This window comes from Ammodytes marinus (genome assembly GCF_949987685.1).
Source record: "Ammodytes marinus genome assembly, chromosome: 3".
NCBI classification, from domain to species: domain Eukaryota; kingdom Metazoa; phylum Chordata; class Actinopteri; order Uranoscopiformes; family Ammodytidae; genus Ammodytes; species Ammodytes marinus.
The window spans coordinates 19,590,337-19,616,777 of record NC_137232.1 but is presented as its reverse complement, the minus strand read 5'-3'; the positions used below and the strand labels follow the sequence as shown (position 1 = coordinate 19,616,777).

General features: G+C 40.0%; 1 protein-coding gene across 1 annotated transcript in view; it reads left to right on the top strand.

Annotated features, from left to right (window-relative positions):
- The first annotated feature begins 2,749 nt into the window (after window positions 1–2,749).
- ncam1b (neural cell adhesion molecule 1b) overlaps window positions 2,750–26,441 on the top strand; it is a 72,658-nt gene continuing 48,966 nt past the window's right edge. The window contains exon 1 of the mRNA XM_080053295.1: window positions 2,750–2,886. Coding sequence (XP_079909421.1) covers window positions 2,835–2,886 — 52 coding nt within the window. The 5' untranslated portion in view covers window positions 2,750–2,834. The remainder of the gene's footprint in view (window positions 2,887–26,441) is intronic.

Genomic DNA, 26,441 nt, shown 5'->3' with positions numbered 1-26,441 from the left:
GGGATTTAGTCAAATGAATTCTTTATGAAGACGATGAGGGCCTGTTGGGTGCAAGATGAGTGTGATAGAAAAAAGACTGTACCACAAAGTTACACTGATTGTATCAGCTTTCTACAGACTAATTGAAAAAGTATATCTCCAATCAATCAAGATCAAGATCTGTATAATTATCATTAAGGAATTTGGCTTACGGGACCTGTGAATTTAATAAACACAAATGATTACTTGAGGAGAATTTTTATACATTTGCCCTCATTTTCATCCATTAAAAGAAAAAAAATGTCTTGGGATTTTAATTGTTACTGAGTGGTTACACTAATAACCCTCCCAAAACACCAGCTTTTCATATTTGGTGCACACAGAATAAAACACTACAGTATATTTCGGAGGGGCATTTATATGCATGAGTCATCAGCTGAGTCATATTTCCTATCTGTGATGCTGAAGCACAAATCAAACGTCGAGCATCCCTCTTTCCCCCCCTTTATTCCATAAATCCATTCTCCCCTCCCCCTGCTTTGTCTGGTTACTTACTTCTTAGTAAATGGGTGGTTAGAATAGAATGGGAGAAATGGGAGTGTACGGGAACATTTTTGGACACACACACACACAAACACACACACACACACACACACACACACACACACACACACACACACACACACGCACTGTGTTTGCAAGTCTGAAGGAAATTGCTGTAAGAGGAAAGGGTTACAGCAAATATGCAAAATCTGACCATAATACTTTTTCAGTAAGACCAAAAATCGATTTGGGTTTCTTAATTTTTGGCCCGTTGCATTTGGCTCCGCTGGCCAACAGAGCAAATCAAAGGCAAAAGCACTCTCTCAGGGTGCCAAGTGCTATGGTTCCCTCCTGCTGTGCAAGCAAACAGCCTTCTCTTATTTTGCATCTATGTCCTCCCAGGTATTCACTTTACAGTGGGAATAAATGTTTGTTGCATAAGCTTCTCTTTGGTCATTGGTGGAGTGATGGAGGGTCAGGGAGACTATTTGGCTCACAGCAGTGCTTTAGAAATATATGTAGAGGCGTTACGGGCAGTATTTTGAATATAGAGTTTGAAAGTACTTTGATGAAAGCACAAAGCACTGTCCTCTTGTACAGCAGCATGGAGGAGAATAAGATTTTCTTATACATTACAAATTATTAAAGTTATAATAAAATATTCAAGATACTCAATTTAAGTTAAAAACTATACTTGCAGAGGTACTTCTGACAATCATTTCAAAATGATTTGCATTTAATGTTATCATAACAACACAGAGTTCATGTCCTATTGCTTGTGGTTTTCCTTGAATCAGTTTCCGCTTTACAGTAGCAAAGAAATTGCATTGCGTTTAGTTTTGAAGGCTGATTTTAGTATTAGTTAATTTTAGTAATGGAATCATCAAATTTAAACAAAATAGATGGATTTAATATTTCCTGACCAAATTTGTGTTCCTGTCTACATGATTAAAGCTTATTGAAAATGCATTAAACCATCATGTTTCTCTGAGTGAGAGAAGAGCACTATATAAATAAAAAATATTATTATTATGATTATTACGTTATTACAAAGATCAGTGAAATCAGTTAAATTAATAAATGTGAAAAATAACATTTTACCCTCTGCTTTAGGTGCATAGAATGATAACTATTAATGCTTACTTAATATTATAATATGGCTTTATAGATAAGTTATAGACTGTCAGTATTGCATGGTTGTAGATTAACCCCCTTAGGTGTTTTTTATCCATGCTATGTGCAGTAAATGAAAAAACAAGCAGTAAATAATTAATTTGGATGAAGATTTGTTGCAGCTCCTTGTAAGAGATGGTCATTAGCGGGATTTTTTTCAAAATCAGTCAAATAACACTTTTATTCATCAAAGAATATTCTGCTTATTGTCTTGTCCATAAATCAATTCATCATGTGATCTATAATGATTAGTGAAACACATTTTCCTTTAGGCCCAGCATGTATGCAATCTACTGAAATTGCCTATTTGTTGACCAACAGTCCACAGCTATTCAATGTTCTGTCATTACACAAATCACAAGCTAGAACTTTGGAAAAAACGTATGGCATTATTATTTATTTTTTATTTAAAAAAAAATACTGTAACAACCAAATTCATTTAAAAAAGTGACTTCTCAATGTGTCTAAACTCTACTGGCAACTGGTTGTTATTATTTGGCTCAAATATTAATCATTAAAGCTATAATTACAACTTAATATATCTGTAGCCTACTTTGTGTTCTTTGGGGAGAAACATATATAAAAGCTCTAGAGACATTTTTTTCCTTAGCCCCATGTGGTGTAGTGAACATGAGACATAACAAATAAACGTTTGTCACAGAAAGCAGCTTCAAATTAATATAAAGATTATTTCTCATAATATCTATCTGGTCTTCTAACACTAATACGTTTTTTTTGTCCGCATTATTATGATAATAAATAGAGGGGTTTCCCTATGACATGGGTCATCCTTTGAGACCGACCCGCGCCCTATTTAACGGGAGGTGCTTCATTCCGCTTGTGCGGAGTGATCCGCGTGTGTGAGCAGGCTCTGCTTGTCAGTCAGACTTTGAACAGTGCACTGGCGCTCATCACCGCTAATCTCTGGCCGCCGGTTGACATCAACGACTACAGCTACTGCACCTGACAGTTATCACCGTCCAGCTCAGATTTGTATAGATTAGGATGAACACTTAGCTAAAACAGGCAGTGGAAGGAAAAGGAATTAGAAAAACAACAACAACCCCGAGGGCATCACCGTTGGGACCGAGCGGAGATTAAACGTTAGCAACGCCGTTTAACGTTACCCGGGAGTTGCGATGGTCCAGTTAAGGGATATTATTCTAGCCTTGCTTCTTGTGGGCTGTACAGGTAAGGACATCTCCCCCTCGTGTAGATGTTTCTGTAATTTTTTGCTCTGAACCTCCCTTTCCACTGCCCTTTAAATGTGGTCAGGAACGAAGGCACTCACTCGCCTCCTGGTCGCTCCCTCTGCCTAGGTTTAATAGGTGTAACGGTAACAGTACTGCGACTGCCGCTAATTAGCTTACTAGCGAACTGGGTGATGTGTGTCTGTGTGTTTTTTAAAGGTAAAGACAGCTTGCTGATAACGTGTCAGGGTAGCATTTTCCTCTCTGGAGTGAACACACACACACACACATACATTCAGTGGGCTGCTACCATGGACCTATATAAGAGGCTGCTACTGCTCTTTGCGTGACCAGCCTGTGCGCTGACTTTGCGTTATTGTACATTAATAAAATATGATGCTTGAGAGGGAGGGGCTTTCAAATGGTGTTACATTGAATTTGTATACGTAACATTATGTATTTCCCCCCATTTACAGTCGTGTTTGGTGTTTAGCTGTTCTTCTCTCCATGGATGGGACGTGTTGTGTTGGTGATGATGGGGGGAGTAGGCTATTTGGAGTGAAACGTATAGGCTATAGGCTACACACGTATAGGCTACACATCCTTCTGGGTTGAGTCACCGTCTCTCCGTTAAAGGTACATTCTGCAAAATACAGCACATGGCATGTTGTAGCGCACCTGGCAGTGAGGACAGGTGCGATGCGATGGCACTATCGTCAATGGATGCACGCTTGCATAAAGTACATCCAGGGTCTCTCGGGGGACTGTGTTGGTTCAGTTGGTTTCTATGGCACACTGATGCATAGCAGGCGCACAACTTCTACTCTACTGAATCATCTGTTATGTAATCTGATGCCACGACAAAGGCTTTGAAATGGGACACTCTAAATTGGTGTCATTATGTAAGGTTAAACGAGTGGAGTTTTGTTTCAAATTAAATTTTTTAAAAGCCTCTGTACGCCCTTTTATTTGATTAAAAAGAGGTAAATTGATACGTGAGGCGCTTGTGGTTGGAGTGGCCCTCTCAGTTCAGGCTCACGGGTTTCGTGGGATAGCCTTTTAATCCTTTATGTACAATCCAATACGTGCAGGCAGGGATGTTCCTCAGGCAGCAGGGGGAAAACGCAGAGGGAGTGGAGTCCTCACCGCATTGTAATGGTAATGCAATTTCTCTTGGGTGTAATGGAACATTTTATGTCGAAATGTAAATGTGCTAGACCCCTATGATTGGATTCACTCATCTCTCGGGCCAAAATTAAATATATGTATTTTCTGACCTATCTGACATATTTGATTCAACATAGTACATTTCCTGTGAATGTCTGGAGAGAACCTGTAAAATTAATGGAAGCATTGGATTAATTCTATAAATAACAGAGAATTGAAAAGTTTGAAAGTCATCTACTTTGTTGGATAAAAAACGAATCTTTTTGAGTTTGTTGCAGTTATTTTAATGTATGTTTTTTCAGATCAAATTAAGCCATGTCAGATGTGCCACTTGTTAAACTCCAGCGAATAGAATATAGGACTTATAATACATCATATCATTAAGCCATCAATAATGGATTTGTGAGGTTGATATTAATATTTTAATGTTCTAAAATAAATAAAAATGTTCTCACATCCTTTTCAACATAAAAGAAGGTAACAGAAAAATAATACGGTACGTTCCGTTGTTGTTGCATTTTTTACAATAATTTTGAGCTACAGTATGATACCCTAATAAGAATTACCCTAAATGTACAAATATGTGCAATACTGGACAATATACAGTTCATTTGTCCCCATCCCGAGAAACTGATCACTTTCTCTCATAAATCATGCACCATCACTGCAGCTAAAACTTGATTGTTTGTTTTGTATACTTAACTGTCTGTTGTTGGCAAGGGGGCCCTGCACATATTTCTATATCACCCTCACGTTTGTAGTTTGAAGACAATTATGTTCTTTGAATGAATGATTATATGTCATATTAGTGAAAAGAGATCAGGGTGGGATTCTCCATCTTTCTCTTCCCTTTCCTCTCAGCCCGCTGCATGCTCAATGGTCCCGGTGAGCCCCTTGACATAATTATTAATTGATCTTTCTCAAACTGCTAACTGGAGAATTTCAAAATGTATTTTTGAAAGAAAAATGAAATATGGCCCCCAGAAATCAAAGTGGGAGGAATGAATCAAAACTTGGCAAGATAAAAAGATGTTTTTTTTCGAAAAGTCTTCAAACTGTGGGATTGATGAATGAAGCGCGACTCTGCATCTCACCATATGGCTCTCGAGTTTACAGTAGGATTGGTCTCTTGGCCCCCGTGTTACATTATCAGTCAGATCATGTGGGAATGATGACGTAGCTCAATGCTGCTCCATTTACAAAGCAAGATGGAAGCATGGTCGAGTGCAGGCGGACCTTAAAAAGCTCCAGACTTCTTTACGTCTGACTAGGCTTTGTGAGGATGGAAATCAACATTGCCAGAAGCAGTGGCCTCGAGTCCCAACAGCTCCAAAATGATGGAGTGCTTACTTCAGAGTAGTGCGCACACATTGTGTACTGCCAGCAGTGTTTCCCAATATATCATTTATTTGAGATCCACCCAAATAGGCTTCTCTTCCCTAAAAAAGACACCGCAAAACAACTTTTTCTCTTCACCTGTCACCTGTATGACCCCAGCCAGTTTACACAATTACTGGTCTAATGAGATCTTTTTATAGCAACTCATCTCTTGCACTCAGTTGATTGGTCATTAAATGACTGAAAATGGCTGAACATAGTCAAATTAAGCATGTACACAATTTTTCTTTGCACAAATTGGTTTCTTCAAATTGATATTATTATTATTTTTACTACTAGCTGCAAAACCTAATGGTTTTTATGACTAATTACGTTTCTTACATTTGAGAAGCTGAAACCAACATAATTGTGCTATTTTTGCTCAGTTAAAAACTTCCAAGATTAACTTGTGGTCAACATTATTGGTAATTCAAATTTCAGTCAGTTCATCCCTTTATTATTGCTTGGTACCGGTACTCCATTTGGCTACTCAAGTGTGTTAGATTAGACAAACAATGCAAAACATAATTTTGGCATTCCATTATTAAAACCACCATAGAAAGCAAGCATGTCGGTGTGTAGGAACCAGTCGTCATTCTGGGAAACATTTGTCAGCCACGTATTGTTTAGGTATTGTGTCTATCATTGAATGTGTAATCTTAACTGTGAAACAGTGAGTGAAATACTTCCCTTATAAATCACACAAAGACTTGGTTTGAAATAGCAATCTCATGTCCAAGAGATTTGGGTAAGTCTAGTATTACGAAGGACAAGCGAGAGAGAGAGGCTGTGGTTGCTGTTCCAGCTAGGACTACTCTGGAACCCTGTAAGCGCTTTGAGTCACATAGAAATAAAGCGCTATATAAATCCAATCCATTATTATTATTATTATTATTATTATTACTTGACCCTTTAGTGATGGGAAGTGGATCAGACAGATCCAGGTCTGAGAGAGTTGAAAGGATATGCATTGCCCAAGGACACTCAAAAGACAACATTACATGAGCACACGACCCTGTGAAACACTGTGAGAGGAACATAAACTTCCTTTCTTCAGGGTTTGCTCACAGAAGAGGCGCAGGCTATGGCGGGTTTAGTAGTTGTTTTCAGCGATTAGCCTCTATGGGGGTTAGCATCCTTAGGTCATTCCCGTGAGTTTTAGGTTTTAATGTCAAGAATTCATATTTGAAGGTCACCTATTATGCAAAATGCACGTTTTCATGGTTTTATTAAGGGTCCCTGTTGTGACTAGAGACTTTGAAAGTATGAGATAAACAACCCTCTTTCTTTTTCTCCACCAATTTGAAAACCTCAGTTGAAACTACCTTTTCAGATTTTATATTATAAATACCATCCTATTTTAGCACCACTTCCACATGTGATAAGCTATCCCCGGAAACCCCTGAAACTAACTGGCAGTTAGATTCAAACCGGCAGTTAGATTCAGAGCCAATCAGAGCAGACTGGGCTTTTTGGAAGGTGCGGCTTCAAGAAACAGGCTATAAACCAGAGCATTTCAGACAAAGGCTAAACATAGGAATTTTAGCAATGCCACTGTGAGAAATATAAAAAGGAAAAAAAATGTTTTTATAAGAAACCTAAATAACAATTTTGACCCTGAAAATGAGCATTATATGTGACCTTTAATCTGGTTTAAATTAGGAGTACATTATAAATTAAACACAGCACTGAACAGAGAGAAAGGAAAGCCTATTGGGTATCTTGTTTTAACTGTACAAGATTATTGAAAACCTGCTTCAGTCACATTGACCTTTAGCTAAAGACTGCATGCCTACTATCTTCATACTCTACATTATGAAAATGCTAAGATATCAGAGCTATCAGGAAATTAGAACAGTGTGTCCTTGTCATTCATCAAATAAATAGGCCACCACGTGAGCTCAGGATCCCTGTGGACATGTAACCCAAGAGTGGCAAACCCTTAGGCATTGTATGGCTTCTCCCCACTTTTTCTTTGTGGGACTAAAGGCATGACAAGTTGTTGCAGAGTTTGTTCAAGTTTTGATAAGTCAATGAATCTATTGATACTTAAAACACCCACAAGCACCAAGTATTGCTTTGAGATGTTAAAATTATTTGTTTGCCTCTGGTTTAGGCTGCCATCATGTCTTGAAAATGGCAAAAACAACTTTGAGCTATTTTCACAAGGCTATTTTGTCTTTAGCCCCTTTTACACAGAGATTGCGGCATATTGATGGAACGAAAAAGCGGCAATTTGCCGGCTCTACTTGGTTAGGTGTTATTTACACAGAACCAAGCAAAGCCGGCATGTTGGCGTGGCAGTAGCCCCTTTTAAACAGCGTTCCGGAATGAAGGAGGTGCTTGTAAGCAGCGTCAGGTGTGACGTAAACATTTAGCGCCGTGCCGGTCAGCTGCTTTACAATAACAACACTGCCTGGCCGGTGAATTGAGAGCATCTCTGGGACAGTTAACCAAACTGACAAAATCACTCCGCTCACTGCGTCACCTGTGTGTGTGTGTTTGTGTGACAGGTTGGCTGTGAGCGAGTCTCTTTGAGGGCAGTGCTCTGCCATTCAGACATGCACATACACACTGTGAAGTCACGTTACTGTAGACAGAAATATAGTGTGGATATACGCTCTGACTTAGGATAATAATTACGGAGGCGATCCGGTCGCAGCCTAGCTTAGCCTAGCCTAGCCTAGCTTTCCCACTTCATTGTACAACTTCCCCGCGCAGAAATAGACTCATGAACTCTGCAAAATGAAGCATTGGGGTTTGGATTGAGCAGCGGACCTTAGGGTTGGGCAATATGACGATATCATATCGTGGACGATATGAAAGTGTCTACCGGGAGAGATTTGGCCATAACGTTTAAATACCGCGGAGAAAAAAAGTTCATGTGGCGGGAGCATAGATAGAGCGGGAGGCAGCTGTCCCTCCGAGTCCCTACAGTTACACTGCAGTTACACCGCCGCGCCACACGGGGGCTCTACAGAATACAGCTTCTCTACCCTCAACAGAAGAAGCCTCATCTGTTGCTCTAGCTGTCTAGCTCCGGTGCGCCATCACTACAGTTAACAAACCAACTCCGTGTCACGGTGGCAGAGCAGCTGGTATTAACGGTCAAGAATGCCATCGGGCAAAGGAAACTTGCTTGCTGCTTCAGCGTGCTGTTGCCGTGACGCAGAGTTGGCTTGTTTTAAGTGCAAACTACATGGGTTAGCTCCATAGAATAATATGGATGTAGCATCCGGGCTGACCTCAGTTATTCACACGGCATCCAATAATCCTGGTTTGTGCGCGTCGCCATCTTGTGAGATTTTTACTCCGCCTCACTCCTCTTGCCGAAAAGGGGAATCGACGTCACGTCGGGGGGAGGGAGATAGCTGACGTATACCTCCGATGCAAAATGAGGGACAACGGGCGGAGAGCTGTCACTCAAGAGATCGCGCCAATACATTTTAACCTCTAAAAGAATAAAAACTAGCGTGGGCCAAAAAAATTCACCCCCCTCAGTGTTGTCATGGAGATATATCCTAAACATACAGACTAAAATGGTCTTGTGGCCCAGGCTGTAATAGGTTTAATAAGACTTTTAAAACGGCCTATCTAACAAGTGAGTCAAAGAAAAACTGCTCGTCTTGGCGCCACCCACAGTGGCACTTTCTGGTTACTACAGTTGTAGGTCACTTCCTTATTGGATGCCGGTAAAAATCGTGAGCTAGCTGGCTAATAATGACATCTTTAGCCTACTCGGGGCTTCCCCCCGTGCTGTTATTGTTGGAGACAGCCAGCAAGGCTGGTTTTATGTAACTTTAAAACATGTCAAACTTGAAAATATTATTTGTGTTGAAGCTGGAGTTAAAGTATTACCAGACATTAGCTCATTAGTTAATTTTGACAGCTTTTTAAATGAAGATGAGCAAATACTGCAGGAAAATTCAAGTCTTTCATTATTTTGATATAGGCTAAATTGGAAAATGTAGGCTATTTGGTTGATGCTGTCATTTTTATTTTGCACTGACTGACTAAAGCCAGACTGGTGTGGTATTTTGCACCAGTTTTTCTTTTGAATGGAAATTTAAGTTCCAAGCAAAAGATAAAAATAATCTAATGTGATTAAAGTTCAGTATGGTTATTGTAATCCATTGAATTTAAAGGAAAAATACTATACCGTGATATTCATATCATGATATAAAATTACCTATATCGTGATATAATATTTGGTCCATATCGCCCAGCCCTAGCGGACTTTATGACCAGCTAGATTATACGCCGTTCCTTTTATTTGGTGATTTTTACTGGACATCAGGCCGCAGTGGTTAATGTTAAACACACGTCCTTCAACTGCTAACATGGTCGCATGTTTAGTACGTAGGCTATGGAACGTCAAACGCCCCCCTGTTCCGCAACAAGCTGGCCACATTTATACAGAGAGGCGTAACAGATTGTGTCGGCAATCTTACTACCCCCCGAGGTAGTAAAATTCCCGGAACAATCTGTTGCGCCTCTCGGCCCCCGTTCTGCAACGGTCGCATTTATACAGCAGGGCGGAGGGCCGAAATTCCGGCATATTCCCGGCTTTCACTGGCTGTGTAAAACGGGCTAGAGATTATAATTTTCCCCTGACCAGTTGCCTTCAGCTATAAGATGGACTTGGCGAAATGCATCACCGTCGATACAAAAGCTTTTCACTTGCAAATAAAGACAGATTTCCCCTTTTTTGATTAGGCATGTTCTGAACGGAGTGCTGGCTGCCTTTCTGTCACTGCATTTGGGTGTGAGACAAGCAGGAAAATACAGGACTCCTGTGACCCCAAACTAAGTCATCGCAGCCTCGTCTGAGTCCTATGTGGCTGCAAGAGCAAATGAGCTTCATGTCACCGTCCATGCTCCTGAGAGAAAGCTTCCTGTGTTCAAACTAAGAATATTAGTGCATGTTTACCGTAAAAAGCAATAAACTGCTGGCTAGGATTTAGCTCGCCGTTTCTTTTATGTGGTGTGAAGGGAAGCAGTGTGTGTGTCTTCTCGTGCATTCATGCACATCATGGTGCATTCATTATTGAAACATTATGCATCACCATGCACAGATAAGGGGAAATTTGGATCTCTTTGCCCTGGTCTTTCTTTCTTTGCAGTCACCATGGTGTCTCACCATCTCTAACAATATATTCCTCTACAGGCTATATGGCCTGACAACTTAGAGATACTGTACCTATTTTTCCCTCAACATTACAACAGGCATTAATATTATTCTAAGGACAGAAAATAAAGTACAGTATCCTGAAAGATGTAAAGTGACACACACTCATTCAGCGAAAACGCTGTTATATAATCTCTAATTAGATCACACTAAGAAGGCACTATCTACCATGGGAGCACTAACAGCTATAGCTGTTTTAGATCCATTCAATTTGCGGGTTCCACTTTGAAATGATGACAGTGATTCCCACATATCTAGGCTATGTATACTTGGGTAGCCTGCAGAAGTATTTTAACATTTACTCAAGTATGACCTAAACCCATTTAGAAATTTTATGTTCAACATTTTGTCTGATGCAATGTATCCGACGTGAGTGTAATCGTGCGTAGTATACTAGACCCTTACACTTTGCATATAAACTGCTAACTCTTTATTACAAGGCTCTTTATTGATATACATGGTTATGAAAGGATAGCCTACAGCTAAAGTGATCAGTAAAGTGTCACATTATTCTCAAGTTTGATCATATTGCATCGGCACACGTCTCTGTATTAGGGTTTTTAGAGAGTAAAAATAATTGAAAAATTACAATGTAACATTAGGGATGGAAATTAACCAAATGTCATCCTCGTCCAGTGTAATCTAAAATTATGAAATAATATATAATATAATAGAAACCTAGATGGCAAAATGGTTCCTCTTTCCACTCGGTGTTAAACCTGTGTAGCTCCTGTGAATGATGCATGATCGAATTGATCATTGTTGCTGCTGTTAGCTTGTCACACATTACTTTTTAATCATTCCTATAGCTTTGTAAAGTACTGCTCTCATCTACAGATGATCGAAAATATTTAGCTGTTTAAGTTTTTTAGGGGTTTTCCTTCATTTAAATTTGATCATTATCTCAGGGTAATGTGAGATCTTGACAATCTACTTTGACCTTTTTGACCTGTGGTGATTGATCCCAATGAATGAGTAATGGTAAGGCGATGATACCATCTCTTACTGGTATTTGGCTCTGCAGTAGAGAAATATTGCTGTTGTAAATGGCCCTGTAACAGATGGCTTTGTGAACAATAATACTTTTTGTATGTATTTTTTCCCATCCTGACAACCAGTTCCCTTCAAACGGAGGGGTATGTAAATTTGCTAGCTGGAATGTGTTCAGCCATGTTATTTCCCTGAATACCCATGTCACGACAGCCTTTTTTCTTAAAAGAGAATAGTTTCACTAGGAGGGTGTAACACACGGAGCAATGTACATTCACACACCCCAACCAATCAAATGTGACCACTGAGGCTTGGGCGTCGAAGTGATTTTGAGAGGCTATAAAGGATAATTTGAAGGTATTTCCATTGAGGGCGCTGGATTGCTAACAATCAACAGGCAATATCATGGAGAGCTGAATTGGACTGGATTTAGCAGAAGCCAACAGACACACCCACTGGACAGGAGGTGTAGCTGGAAGATTGGAGGGGATTAGAGTCAATCTCGGGGCCAGAGGTCACTGGCATACTACAGTTAACTCCTCAGTGCTGGTGATGGTGGCTGAGATTTATGTCTGAAAAACTACAGTATGCTGCTGGATATTGTTCGGCTTGCTGACAGTGGCCACGGATCAGTAAACAACCACACATCGTGGTTTCTCTGGGGTCTTTTATGATGCTATTCCAGGATGCTAGCATTTATCTCCTGCCTAATTGTTGAACCTCATATTTACTTCTTGTAAGGAAAAGTTGGCCATGTTTAAACCTAGTGTCAGAATATTGAGGGGTTGGAAGAATTTGCTATTTCAGTGTGTGGTAAGGTTTATGATTGTGTCAAAGGGTGTTGGGGCTGCCGTTGCAGGTCATTCATTCCATGTTAGGTTGGGCTCTGTTTGCATCCTTGGCATAAATTCAAGCACTGTCAGCATTGGCATCGGACTCTAACAAGGGTTGACTCTTGGCTTGGCTTGTTTCTACATTTTAACAATAACTGTACGCGTGTTCGCAGGTGGAAAGCTGGGGAGTATTTTCGTCCTTGTCACTGCACACAACAACTCCTGCTGGTTGGTCGGGAGTGCCTGTCTCGTGGAGTAGGAACTGAGAGGAATAGCATTTACCTCCCTAGTCCCTACACATTTATAACCAACCCTTGAAGCACACAAGTAAACATGTCAACAGGAGGGTTTTTTGCATTTTGTAGAAAATATTCCAAATCTACCACTGAGCTGGAGCAATTCTTCATCAGTTCCATGCAATGTATGCCGACCTCATGCACCTTGTTTGGCTGAAGACACTCACATAAATGATCAAATGATAGTCTGTCACCCTCAGTAGCTGTCCTAAAACAAAAGGAGAAATGTAGTACTTTCTTAGCGATAAAAAACTATAGATATATTTTAAATGATTTTGATTAGTTTGAGAGGTCATGAACAGGAGAGGTTCATATCATGGTAAAATAAGGCAGTATATTTACATTCGAGGTCTCTGATAGGACGTTTTACAAATATCGTTATCAGCGGAACATGGGTGGCGGATGCCGATTAATGGGCTATTGGCTTTTTCCTGCTCTTATCATTATCGGCCTTTCAAAAATCCACTGGCGACCAACCTATGCACATTATTATCATGACATCAATTAATTTGTCATTATAGATGACAGGGTTGCTAAATGGGTTAACATAACATAAAACCACGCTAAATCAACTTAACATACCTAAAATACAATTTATTTTACAAATCCCATTCTTAGTTGAATAGCTGGGTCTTAAATCGCCGCAAATATTAATTAGACCCTCAGACAGTGACAATTTCCTTTAAATCAGTTCTCTGGATTTTAGTATTGAGAGGCAGAATATGTACTGATACTGGTGTTGATGATACCAATAGTGCCTCCCAATATTGAATACTAAAATCTTAATCATACCCATTCCCAGTTAGTAGTGCAATCGAGAGTGGGAAGATGAAAAATTATGCAAGAGGTGCAAGATTACTCATTTGACTTAAACTCAATCTGTGAATGTGAATATGTATTTTAGGCTCAGTGCCACTTTGTTGACACAAGCCTTTTCTTCTTAATGCAAAGAGAAAGTGCAATATCCAAACAAGACTTTGTCTATAATGCCATCTTTTTGAATGTAACTTTTTTTTTCATGGACGCTGTATGTTTGGCATCTTGTGCGACTTGGCCTTTTTAATCATGTCTCTCCCTGAAAGATCTCTTCTCAGTACGACTCATTGACTTCCAGTGCCTGAAAGCGGCCTTGCTCTCTTTGCCAACAGAAGCCGGATGTGTCATGACCCCCTTTGTGCATCTTCTCCATGGATGCCATGGAGTAAATGGAACTATCTCTTATTATCAGTCTTAGTAGTGAATGACAAGGATAGTGTAGACCTTTTAAATGTTTGAAAATGACAGCACAACATCTGGAAGCACCACCAATGAGAACTATTGCTGCTATCTAAAGACAATTATCTTAATTGCCTCTGGTAGGGTATTAAATACTGAAAATAATTCACTCATTATTATGAAGCTGCAATTTTAAGCAGTTCAAGTAGATTCATGTTCATGGTTGCGGTCAAATTGCGGGAAGCTAGTATTTACAATTCACTCACGCAAACCCCGGTATGCTTTCATTTGATGGCACCATACTCTAGTCTGATTATTTTAAAGCTCAAGACAGTTTGAAGCGATATGGAGGGTGCTGCATGTATGCTGTAAGTAAACAGTAATCATCCACTGTATTCTCAATGGCAAACCGGTGACTTACCCACTCCCACTGGAGATTTGCTGCACAGCAACCACCGTTAGTAGGGAGAGGGGATCTGCCTGTGTAGGGCTTTTCTCTGCCTTGTGACAGCATATGGCTGCTTTTTCAGTCTGACTGGCCACACTAATGCACAGTTAAAAACACATTTTGACTGAACAGGGTCAGGCAACTATATCCCTGGTGGATGTAAGCCACTGCAGCATTACGGATGGTGTGGCATTCATATCATTCATTGGTCTTACTGCACCATATTGGAAAATATCTAATTCTTCTGTAGGACTGGCTTTCACTGTAATGTTGGAATACTTTAAATCAACCAGATTGTATATTTCATCTCTATCTACCAGACTGCTTTGCTCTTTATTTTACTGCATTGTTCAATTAAATTCAAAACACTTTATTTGTCCCCGAAGGGCAGGTGTGGTTATCTGGATATGTCTGTACATTCAGGTGAAAAGCAAACTAATGCATGGCTTGGCATGTTAGTGAAAAAAATCATATTGATAAATAAAATAAGCAACCCTGCATTCAAGCTAATTTTCTGTTAGAAATAATTATAAAAATTAGCTTCGAGGTATATGAAATAATTTTTTGCAACATGTGACATTTTGATTGGAAGGCTCCATCTTGTTGCTGTACTGCCGTAGGTGCTGCATGTTTTGGGCTGGGGAAACCGTAGTTAGTTTGCTAGTGTTTCAAAGAGATCTAGTTTTAAAACAACCAGTGGAACGCTGCTACTCTTAACAAGTGGCAATGGGCATTAAGGTGAAAAGCATGTTGTGTTTACTCAAGGTATTTTCAAGGGATTCTGTTGACTTAACCCTTTGATAGTCCTTCAATGTTAGGTTGCCACCAGTAGATTTAACACCTACAAAGTACCATCAACTAACAGATTGGTTAATGCATGGTCCACTAATGTAGTATCCTATTGTTGCTTTCGGAATCAGAACATTTATGCTATAAACCTTGAGCACAGTTGCCTGGCACCGCCTGCCTACATACCTCTGCTCAATTTTCATTTCCCTTCAGTAGTCAGTCTGGGTGTGCGTTATATTAGTGGGTTTTCTCCAGCAAGATTTCTGCCGGTCCAATCAGCGAACAGAAGGAGTGGCTCAGAAGCCGGCGCATGCTATTTGTCACGACCAAACCTTATGCGATTGGTAGGCAGATCCAGAGTGGCACTGGGCAGATCCAATGGTTTTAAACTTCAACAGACACCTGCCTTCAAGTGAGTTAGCGTTTGTCAATTGAGTGATTCCAGACCTTCTGTACTTGAAATGAAGCACGATGGTCTGGTAGGACCAGGCTATGAGCACAGATGATAACTTCCACAATGCACTCTGAGTTCAGTCTCCCATTTTGAGGAAAATTATGATTTAAATTTCTCAAAAAATACTTAAAAAGGACTTTCTCAGGTTACTTGAAAGTCTTACTTCAGAATTCCCCGGGTCTTTTTTATTATATATTATCTATTTATTTTATTTTATTTTTTGTCCCCCCAGACAAATGTATTCCAGTATAGAGGAGCTCACAGGATTTGTAACATAACATTCAATGGAATGCAGCTCCAACGTGCAGTGTATACCGCCATAGAGCTACTTCAGACAGAATTATACATTTTAAGGGATGTGAGTCTGTAGTAAACAGCTGTGTTGACTGGTTGTTAGCTGCTGAAGGTCAAACAAAGATCCATCAATACCAATCTAATACCAAGAAGACGCTGGTAAGGTAACTATGACCCTCAAATTCCCGTATGTCGACTGGTAATGAAATTAGTCCTGGCCATTTAGCTGGGACTGACACGTAAGCAGAGTCCTATTTCATGTATAATGAGAAGGCATACTATCCGAATAAAAAAGGCATTACCCCACTCTAATTCATTGCGACCCTGTTTTTAAGTGTCTAGATTAACGGCGATAGTATTCGTTCTCTCCGAAGATGTCTCCAGAGATTCTAGTAGAGCCTTCAACTCTCTTGAGGCTAGCAGTGTCCCAATGTCTATTTTTACAGTCCAGTCTCTGATTGGCCAACAAGGTGTGTGCGTGTTGTGTATGTGGAAGCTCATGTTGTGTCATAAGGTGCGTGTGTGCCATCTGTCGCCCTCAGTGGAGCCGCGTTGTGTGAAGACAGACCACGCCTAGTCCGTCTGTGTCTGAGAATGCAAAACCTTGGGCTTCCCTTGCTCTTTTGTGCTAACAGCTATATGAGAAACTGGAGAGGGATGCAGGATCAGGCTTACCAATTAGTTCGAAAGAAACGTGGGAGGGAAAAATGTTTGTTGTTATTTCAAGCATATTTAGTGTAGGCCGTAAAATGAAGTGCATTTAATTTCAATGGTAATTATATTTCTTTGATATGCATTGGAATTGTTAGAGAAAGGAACACCTGATATACCATGCCAGCTAACTGTAAACTTGAACAGATTCGCTGGGCAGGTGTAGTAACAGGTTGTCCGTGAGTCATTGCTGGTCCAGTCAGAGTATGAGTTTGTTGTCTCACCAAAAGTGCTAAATGATTTGAGTCAAGACATTTGTGTTACATACTTGGCTGACTAAAATATAACACCTCCTTCATGCTTTTAAACCAGTTATTCTCCTCAAATCACAGGTACAGCACAGCGATTCTTTTGGGAGCTATGGTGTCTCTCCACGATTTGCGTAGAGACTCTAAATTGGAAACTTTACATTTCACATGTGCATTTGTAGGACCCTATGAAATCTTTTTTTTATTTATTTTTTCAAAATTAAATTTTTTTTTTCACAAATTCAGTTTTTTTCATTTTAATCTTCATGACTTCCGTTTTTTTCTAATCATCAGAACGACTGTTTAATTAATGCGAACAAATAATATTCTGACAGTTTAATCAGATATAAGACTACATTTAAAATACATCACAACATTGCACCTTTCACAGCAGTATTTTGACCTTTTTAGATGTCACCAAACCAAAATTCCTCCCTAGTTCTGCTTTAATTTCACCCGTGTTGTTTCCCTTTGCCTTGGAAACTGAATTTCACCAAAATAATGGCGATTCCGCTGCATTCCGTGTTAACAGTAGATTCCATTTTTATTGGCCGATTCCGTGATTCCATCCGCGTTTTCGTTATCGCTGAAATCATAGGGCCCTACATTTGACTTTCTTTGTCTGTAAGTTAGCTAAGGTTTTTTTTTTGTCTTTAAAAGCTGGACTTGTGCTACCCATTTTCATTTAGCTTGTCAGCTATAACTTTTGATTAGTCAACACCGACTGGGACAAATGTGGAAGAGCATAAAACTGTTACTCAAGAATAGCAGTGGCCCACTGACTGTTATGGCTTAGTACAATTAGAAGTGGCATGGATTAGTGAGGGATATCAGGAAAGGCCTTGAATGACACGGCCATGCTGCTGGAGTGCCAATCATGCCCTTTCCAGAAGGGCTAGATTAGAAGGTCATGTTCTGACCATCAAATAACGTTATTGAAAGTTTCCTTTGTGTGTAAAAAGTCTGTGATGATGACCCTGCACACAAATATTCAAAAGCAATATGCTGCTGAAGTGATACTTTAAGTGACAGCGTCTTAAAGATCTCAAAGGTCATCAGGCTTCTTTCAAACTTCATGCTATCAACTCCCTGTGTTTTACATGGATTTACTCTGGGTGCTCTAGTTTCAAAGAAATGCAAATTAATTATTAGGAGACTACAGCTAATGCCCCTGACCAATGTGCAGTCCTTCAAATGCTACATGGTCCCCAGGCACTGCACTGTGCTTATCTATTGACTCCTCAATGGATGGGTGACATTCAGAGGGCAGATTTCACCATTTTGGATCAAACAAATGAGCTTTTTAGTGGTGAGCACAGATGATTCTTGATTTATGATCGAGGGGTTTATTCTGATCTGGTTGGCCAGAACTCAATTTTCCTGCAGGGAGATGCACAGCATTAGAAAAATTAATTGAACTGAAGGCATTTGATGATGGCAGTAGTCTGGTTATTTGGATAGCAGGCAATAGAGCCTTGGCATATGTTCTCTTAGAGGAGGAACTTTATGTAGCAAATTAGTAGCTTTATTTTTGCAGGAAGATGGCCGCTTGTACACAATTAAGATTGAGTTGTTCTTTTGGTGTTCGTCTTACATTTTTGAAGGTGGACTTGATTCAAATTGTTAGATGAGGAGATCAATAACAAACAGCAAGGGCTAACCAAAAATAACTTTAAATTCAACATTAATTAATAAGTGCAGTGCACCTTTTGGACTTGACTGTTTCATTGCTTGGGTTTTGATGCAGATTGATCTGTGCTGTTATGTTAGCGATGCATTACTGTCCTTTCTGGCCACTCTAAGCACTGCCACCTTAACAGCACGAATAGAACCGCACCGGGTTGACCCGGTTTAAGCCGCTTTCTTCAGAACCGCTGATGCAAACAAATTCACACTCGACACTGCATTCCCTCAGGTCCTCAGCAATACACCTGCAAAGTCTGAAGTAACTAGATCAGATGGATTGTTGGTGAAAAATTCGTAGGACCTTTATAATTAGAAATAAAATCTCATGTTTAGTGTTTTTTTTTAACATGTAAAGCAAGTCACATTCCGAATAAGATATTGCCAGAAGCCGGCATTCTGCTCACGTTTGTCGCCTGGCCCTGCGGCGTCACATTGCGCTCCACGTGTGAAGTGACAAGTGGAGGAGCACGATTCTGATTTTTCAACCGCCTCGTCAAAAAGATAAACTGTTCTCAACTATTCCAACCGCTCCTACGAGCATGCACATTCTTACCACGAGCACAGAAGTTCAGTTCCACGGGAGTGCGCCAGCTTGTCGTGACGCCTGACAGATTGCAGCGCCTCCTCTCTGCCCGCTCGCCTCTCTATTGAGAATGCATAACCAGGCGCGACAAACGCCTCCCTTGTGAAACGGCCTTTAATCAGAAAAAGGTCATATTCTAAGAAATAAAAAGACATTTAGAGTATTCCTATATTCGTATATCTTGTTGCATTATTGAGACATGTACACCTTAATCGTACCAAATATTCCAGCTGGAGTTTATGCAGCATTTTTCGGCATTTGCCACAGTTTGGGACGCATACCCTGGTTTACGGCTGTTGTGTGTAAACAAAACATGCAACATGGCTCCTTCAAATAAGAGGTGTCATTTTTGGCTGACAATGCAACAACATAAGGAGTGTTAATTTTTTCGTTGGATGAGATGGGAATTATTGCAAGAAAAGAACGCACTGCCTCTACCACTACATGCCACTGGTTGATTCAGAATATGTTAATTAACATGTAAACGGGAATAGCTTTACACACTACACATATTTTTGGGAATATTCTCTTTACCAGAATATGGCCTTTAATCATGTGCTGTGCATATAAACTTACTCTCTGTCTACAGTACTTCTCAGGCTGCAGGTAACAGTATTGCTGTTTCTATTGTTTTATGACCAGTCTGAGTGGTGAGAATCTGAGTTATAACACCAACCCACTCGTTTGTATGGGCTGATGATTTAAAACTAGGTTACACAGTTCTACAGCAGATATTTTCATTTCATGGCTGTTTGCATTGTTATCTGTATCCATTCAGTCAAAAGGGAAATAACAGTTTGGCAGATTCTTTTGAAGCCAGCTTAAGAGGCAGATAATCAGAAGCCCCCTTTGATGCACTGCCACTGTTTTTGCTTTTAATCTATTGGTTTACGGTTACAGAAAGTGTAAAGTGGTCAGCAGGGACGTAATATGTGGACAGGAAAAGACCAGCTGAGGCATCATCATCTTGGCCACTGTGTTGGGTGACCCTTGCTTATTTACTGGCAAAGACACATTTTACTGGCATTTGATACTTGGCAGGTGTTAATTCTAGACTCCGTTAGTATGGAAGGCGGGACATCCGTATGTGATTGACTGCTGGTGGATGATGTCCAAATGCTCAGCTGCAGCCAACTGTTTCCATGCCAGCAAGCAAAGAAAAAAAAGAGATGGCCATGAACATTGTTTAAGATTGCTCCGCACATATAATAGGTTTGGGCTTCACACATTTTCTCCACCTGCCATCAGTTTGTTTACAAAATTATCTTTCTCAGCCCTGTAACCTTGATGCAGACACACTCGTGCCATTTTTATTTTCATCAGTGCTTTAATCCAATTACTGTGCGGTCTGCCCTAATCTCTAATGGGTCTGCAACGTCTTCCTCCATTCCTAGACGGTTCCAGAAGGGGCCGCACACGCTGTGTCATCCTACACAACATAATGAGTACTCAAGTGCTGCTCTGCCTCTCTGCCCTGCCCCTGGCTCTGTCTGGCTGTATCCGAAATGGTGCATTCCCTCTTATTGATCCTCTTCCTGGTGGAGTCACAGGCGGGCTTATCCGGCCCGTCCCAGCTTGTCTGCCTTCTGAAAGGACACACAGAGAGAGCTGTGTGCATGTGCCAGGCCTTTGGGAGTTCTGCGTAGTCCCGGGCAGCTTGTGGCTGAGTGGTCATTGTTGCCTGCTCCTTCCTACCCTCCTGCCCCCAAATGTCCCCCTTTTTGCCTCTTTTGTTGTTACAGTTATTTTTCCAAAGATGCATGAAATTCTGCCCAATCACCACTAGGGCTGTGCTCAAAAATCGATACGCCAACATGTCCTGATAACTATTTGTGATATCTGAATCTTATCATCAGCTTTTGATAAAAAAAAGAAGAAATCCGGGTTTAAACGGGCTGTGAACCTCAACCTCCCCTCCTGTAGATGTCGTTGTATGGATAGTTGCCTTGAATTCACAGGTTATCAGTGTTTCCCCTAGAATTTTTTTAGGCCTGGTGGTAAGAGCTGATAAAGAGCATGCGCGCCGCATGCGTACCAAATTTCTAGAAGAAATTGACCAAAACGAACCCCATTTGGGATGAGCCTCTTTTGACAGCCCCGTTAAAAATGAGGGCATAGGCTTATACTTTCACATTCAGTATGTTTGTACATGTGGTGTTTCTCACAGGATTTTTAGATCCTGCTGGGTGAGAATGGACCTTATAGGGGGGTCTGGGGGCATCCCCCTGCAGACAAAACCTTAACCTTTTAAAGTTAAATGCATCAATCTGGTGCACTTTGAGAGGCGAAATCTGTTTAATTCTGTGCTCTGTAAACAACTGTCATATGTCCTGCCTATAACTATTTTCTGTAATAATTTGGAGACACAAGCCATGTAAACTATTGAAGAAAAACACGTGGATTTCAATTAAAAACAATAAACACTAAGATCTAATATAGACAGGTCCTGTCTAGTACTCATTTCTGGAATAATCTGAATCACCTCACCTTGAAGCTAGCCTATTGAAACATTTTCTTTATTTTTTTTAATGCAAATAGCCTTGTTGAAATTAAATTAATTAACATAGGCTACACATCATGATTAGCCTATCAACATGTGTGCTACTACATAAGGCAAATTCCCTATTCCGACCATTATATTTCATCTAGCCTATTTCTCAATTTAAAACATAAAAATAAAGTAGGCTAGGCCTAGCATTGAAAATACAAAAAAATAAAGCTTGTAGGCCTACTATGGCCTGCTGTTTTCAAGATAACTTAACAGTTAAAACAATAAATTAATTAATATGTCCCCTGAAAATAAATGAATGCTTTTCTGAGAAGAATGTCAAAGGCAGTAGCAGTGTGGCACTTCTGTAAACTTACTGAAACGAGAGCATGCCGTTTTTTCAGCGCTGTCTCTGCTGTTGATACAGATTGGTTGTGTTGCCACGGCGACATAGCGATTTTAACTTTCTAAGTTTTGCTCAGCACTTTTTCCTGTTCAACGTCCCTGTTACTGAGTCCTTAATATCTCCATAGAGCAGGCGCTGGTTTTATTTTCGCCACTAGTTCAACGTTTGCTTGCTAGTCATGCTCCTGCTCATTGGCTTGCGCAGAACACTTACACACACACACGCAGACACACAGATCAAATGATGGGATGATCAAACGAGAGGTTTGTAAAGACAGGTGCACACGAGGGGTAGACCGACAGTGCCGCGCAGACGCTCGCAAATGATATTTACGGAATCAATAAAAATTGAATTAACACGCCAGGCCTGTACAATGGTAGGGGAAACACTGGGTTTTAATGTGCAATTTAAGGTTGTTTTGACTCAAGTTGTCTGCTGAATTATCAATACAATGCAATTTGATTTAATAAGATCACCCATATCGTAAACAGCAACTTGTATTTCAGCTCTATTTTTACATTTTCATTGACCAATGTATGATATCGCGATATATTGCTGTTTGAATCGTATCGCAATATAGGATGATATATCATACTGTGACCCATGTATAGTGATGCGTATCGTGAAGTCCTTGCCAATACCCAGCCCTACTCATGACAGCATATTAGGTGGTATATTCCGCTTTCTTGCGGGTAGCAAGTTCCTTAGTTAATGGGAGTGTGTCGTGACTGTACTTGGAAGTCACTGGAGAACCACTGTTATGATTAATCTGGACGAATGAGTGTTATTTCTTAGACCATCTGTGGTGATTCACTGTGTTCGCAGATATGTTCATCAGTCACCGACCGTACATGCAAAACACGACTCCCTGTTCTTAGCTGCCACACAGGATTTAAGAAGAAAGAAAAGAAAAGTCTCTGCATAGACAGCACCCAGAAGTCAGCCTCCAAGAATCTTTCCGTTCCACTGATTACGCATATCTCTTTTAGACGTAGTGACAGACTGCTCTCACTCTTTCTCAGTCCTTGCTCAGGTTGTTCAGCTCTACTGGAGATGGATCAAAATCAAACTGGGATTTTTGGCTTAATTATTATTTCACAGCTTCACATACAGTATCTGTTTGTCATGAGGTTGCAAAACCTATTTATCCTGGATTGTGGTAGTCTTGGTATATGTGCTCACAAAACTTTGAAAATTTACAACAATTAATTGTGATTTTCCAGATGCTTTTCCTCGCCTATATTTAAAAGTGTCCCTGCCAGCACAATGTCTGCATTTTCTTGTGGCCTTGTTTCTAGCCTTCTAAATACTGACTCATTACAGGAGCACACAGCATGGCATGATGGGCCACAGACGCTCGGCTCTACGCCTCCCTGGGCTTTTGTTGTGTGGTGCACAGCTGAGGCAGATGCTGAGGGGCACTCACACTAAATTGCCTGAATGAGGGCGAATTCTGTCGGCCACTGAAGTGGAGTGCACCGTAGCTTATTGAGTCACGGCTTATCTTCAGCAAAGAGAGAGGGAGAAGAGCACAGCTCGGAGATGCATGCCCGTTATGCAGAGTTCATTTTGACTCCTATTTTGGCTTCAGTTTGAGTCATGATGTCGCTTGAAAGATGTAATGGAACCACAGCAGTTTCCCATACAGAAAATATTTGAGAGACTGAACCAAATAGATTTACCACAGTCGACAGTTGTGTTTATTATTTTTTCTTTTCAGTAGTCTATAAAAATGCAGTTGAAAGTGTCATGTCTGCAAGAATAATGCATTGTGCACCTGCATAGAATGGAAAATCAGTTTATGCATATGGAACCCAGCACCAGGATTCAATTCTCAGGATGTAAAGAATCTCCCAAAAACAAGTAGGGATGGGTATCGAAAAAACAGAAACTAAATTGGTACTGGTTCCTTATGAGTCGGTACCAAAATATCGATGAGCTCCTTGACTCCTTGACAAACATCTTTAATAATGCTATTGATGATACAACAATAACTAAATACAAATGTAGGAGCGGTTTCAAATTCTAAACTTACATGAAGCAGTACAACGGGTTTGACAATTTTAGCAAAAAGTAATCATAAAATAACTCTTCTTTTCATGACATATTTTTAATTGTTTGCATCTTTATTATTGAGACTTGTATCATTAAGAGTATTAACATGCATCAGTAGTATCAATAAGCAATATCAGTATTGATTTCGGTATCAATAAATCCTAACAATACGCATCCCTAATAACAGTGATCCCCCTTCTTAAACCATTGATTACTACAATTATGTTGGTTGGCTTTGTTATCTGTGCTCTACTTTGAAGAAATGTCAAACCGCATTGGGGAGTAATGATTATTTTCATTGTTGATGCACCTTTTATTTTTATTGATTAATTAATTGATTGGCCTTTTTTCCTGACAAGCAGTTAAAAACCAAAATATATTGCTTGTGCTGGGTAAGACAAAGACAATTGTTTCAGATTAATTTTCTGTCCAACGACTTGTCGATTAATCGTATAATAGTTTCAGCTTGTGTCCACATGCCGTTGTTTGTAATGTCACAGAGTCCTAGACAATATTTATAAAGTCCACTCAGACAGAAGCCAGCACACTGAAGTGGTTGCATCATGTCTGGGGTGAAATTTTGTAGTGGCTAATTCAAATGCCACTTCAACATTTTTCCAGTAGACCTCTTAATTTTTCAGAGGTTAGCGTGAAGAAGGTTATAGATTTCAGTTTTACAGACTTAAATGTTTTTATTTTATGTGGGTAACAATTGAATACACAAGCCAATGTCATGTACTTGATCTCAACATTGTTACATTTGAAATTGGTTGGATGTATTTAGGAACATTGATTCCCTTCTTATAGTGATGCGCAACATGCTATAGTGATTAAAACAATACTTTCAGCCGATGAGAAAATGACAAAAGTGGCATGGTATTATACCATATGGTACTTCCATATCACAGCCACCCTTCACCAACAGAGATAAGAGTCTGAATCATCTACACTGTGGCAGCTCAGAATCTGTTGCCTTGGCCTTTTATTCTAATGTGTGATGCCCTATTATATAACCCAGAAAAATGACCATTACGTCAGTATTTCAAGTGATATTTACAACATGAAACATTCTGCTGCCTGCTACCAAACAAATCCTGTTAATTATTATCCTGTAATTTTTGGAATATATTCATTTTCAGATACAATTAATCATTCATAACCTATTAAAGGATTAAAGTACATATAGTTACATTTCAAGCCTCCTTCAGTGCTGTAGATGCCACGGAAAAGGAGATTTGGGATTTAGATTTGAGGTTTTACAAGGGTAATTTGCACTGAAAGCCTTGAAATAGATATACTTTATTACCAGGCGATTTCCCTGTACTAGGGGTTCTTTTGAGTTGGCACAGAACCATTTCTCTAACAGGCTAATGCACAGAGATTTATTATGAGCCTCCAGCCATCTGTTGTTCTCCTGTCATGTTTAAAAAGTAATGCACGGATGAAATGCCCCAAGTGTCTGCAGCCCGGCAGATATGGATGCCTCATCTTAAGGCTTTAATAAGGGAAGCATCAGCTTAGCATCAAATTAATTGTTAAAAATTTGATCTTCAAGCAAAGGGTTTAATTCATAAACGGCATATGGATACAGTATGTGGATAGCTGGTGCAGACTCTGGAGAACCATACAACCAATGGTGCAGACTCTGGAGCACCATACAACCAATGGCTCAACCACTGAAGGCAGTCATGGTGATCGGTTGAAGTTATGCACTGCTTTTCAATGTAAATAGTCAGTCATCTGGATCCGTACTGTTGCATCCCATCAGACAGCCATACGAGAGAGAGAGAGAGAGACAGAGAGAGAGACAGAGAGAGAGCTGTGATGGTAAAGTATAGGGAGAGGGGAGCTGGGAAACACGTTTCCATAGTAACAAGTGAAAGTGAGTATAACTGTGGTTGAGAGGCATGAGCAGCAAGCTAAATACTCACTAGTTCTCTACAAGTAGCGGGTCCTGAATAGGACCGCTTTGCTTATGCTTTATTACTTTTTAAAACTGGGATCTCACTGCTCTGTTTGTTCTACATTAAATGCTTTTTTGTTAACTCCTTGTAATGTGTACATAAATCTTTTTCACGGTTCATGGAATATCAAAATGTTGGAGCGCTGTGTGTGCCAAAAAACATCTGAATTGTGTGCCTGTGTCTGCAACAAAATAAACTAGAATTAACTTACAGTACCATGTCATTTACGTGTACACATTATTGTAGTTTAATAGAAAATCTTGGTTTAAACTGTGACAAATATGTTTGTGTATTTCAGAGTTTTTTTATTTAAATAATGAATCAACGCAATAAACTGTGGGTGAGTTATTGGCAGCCCTTCTTA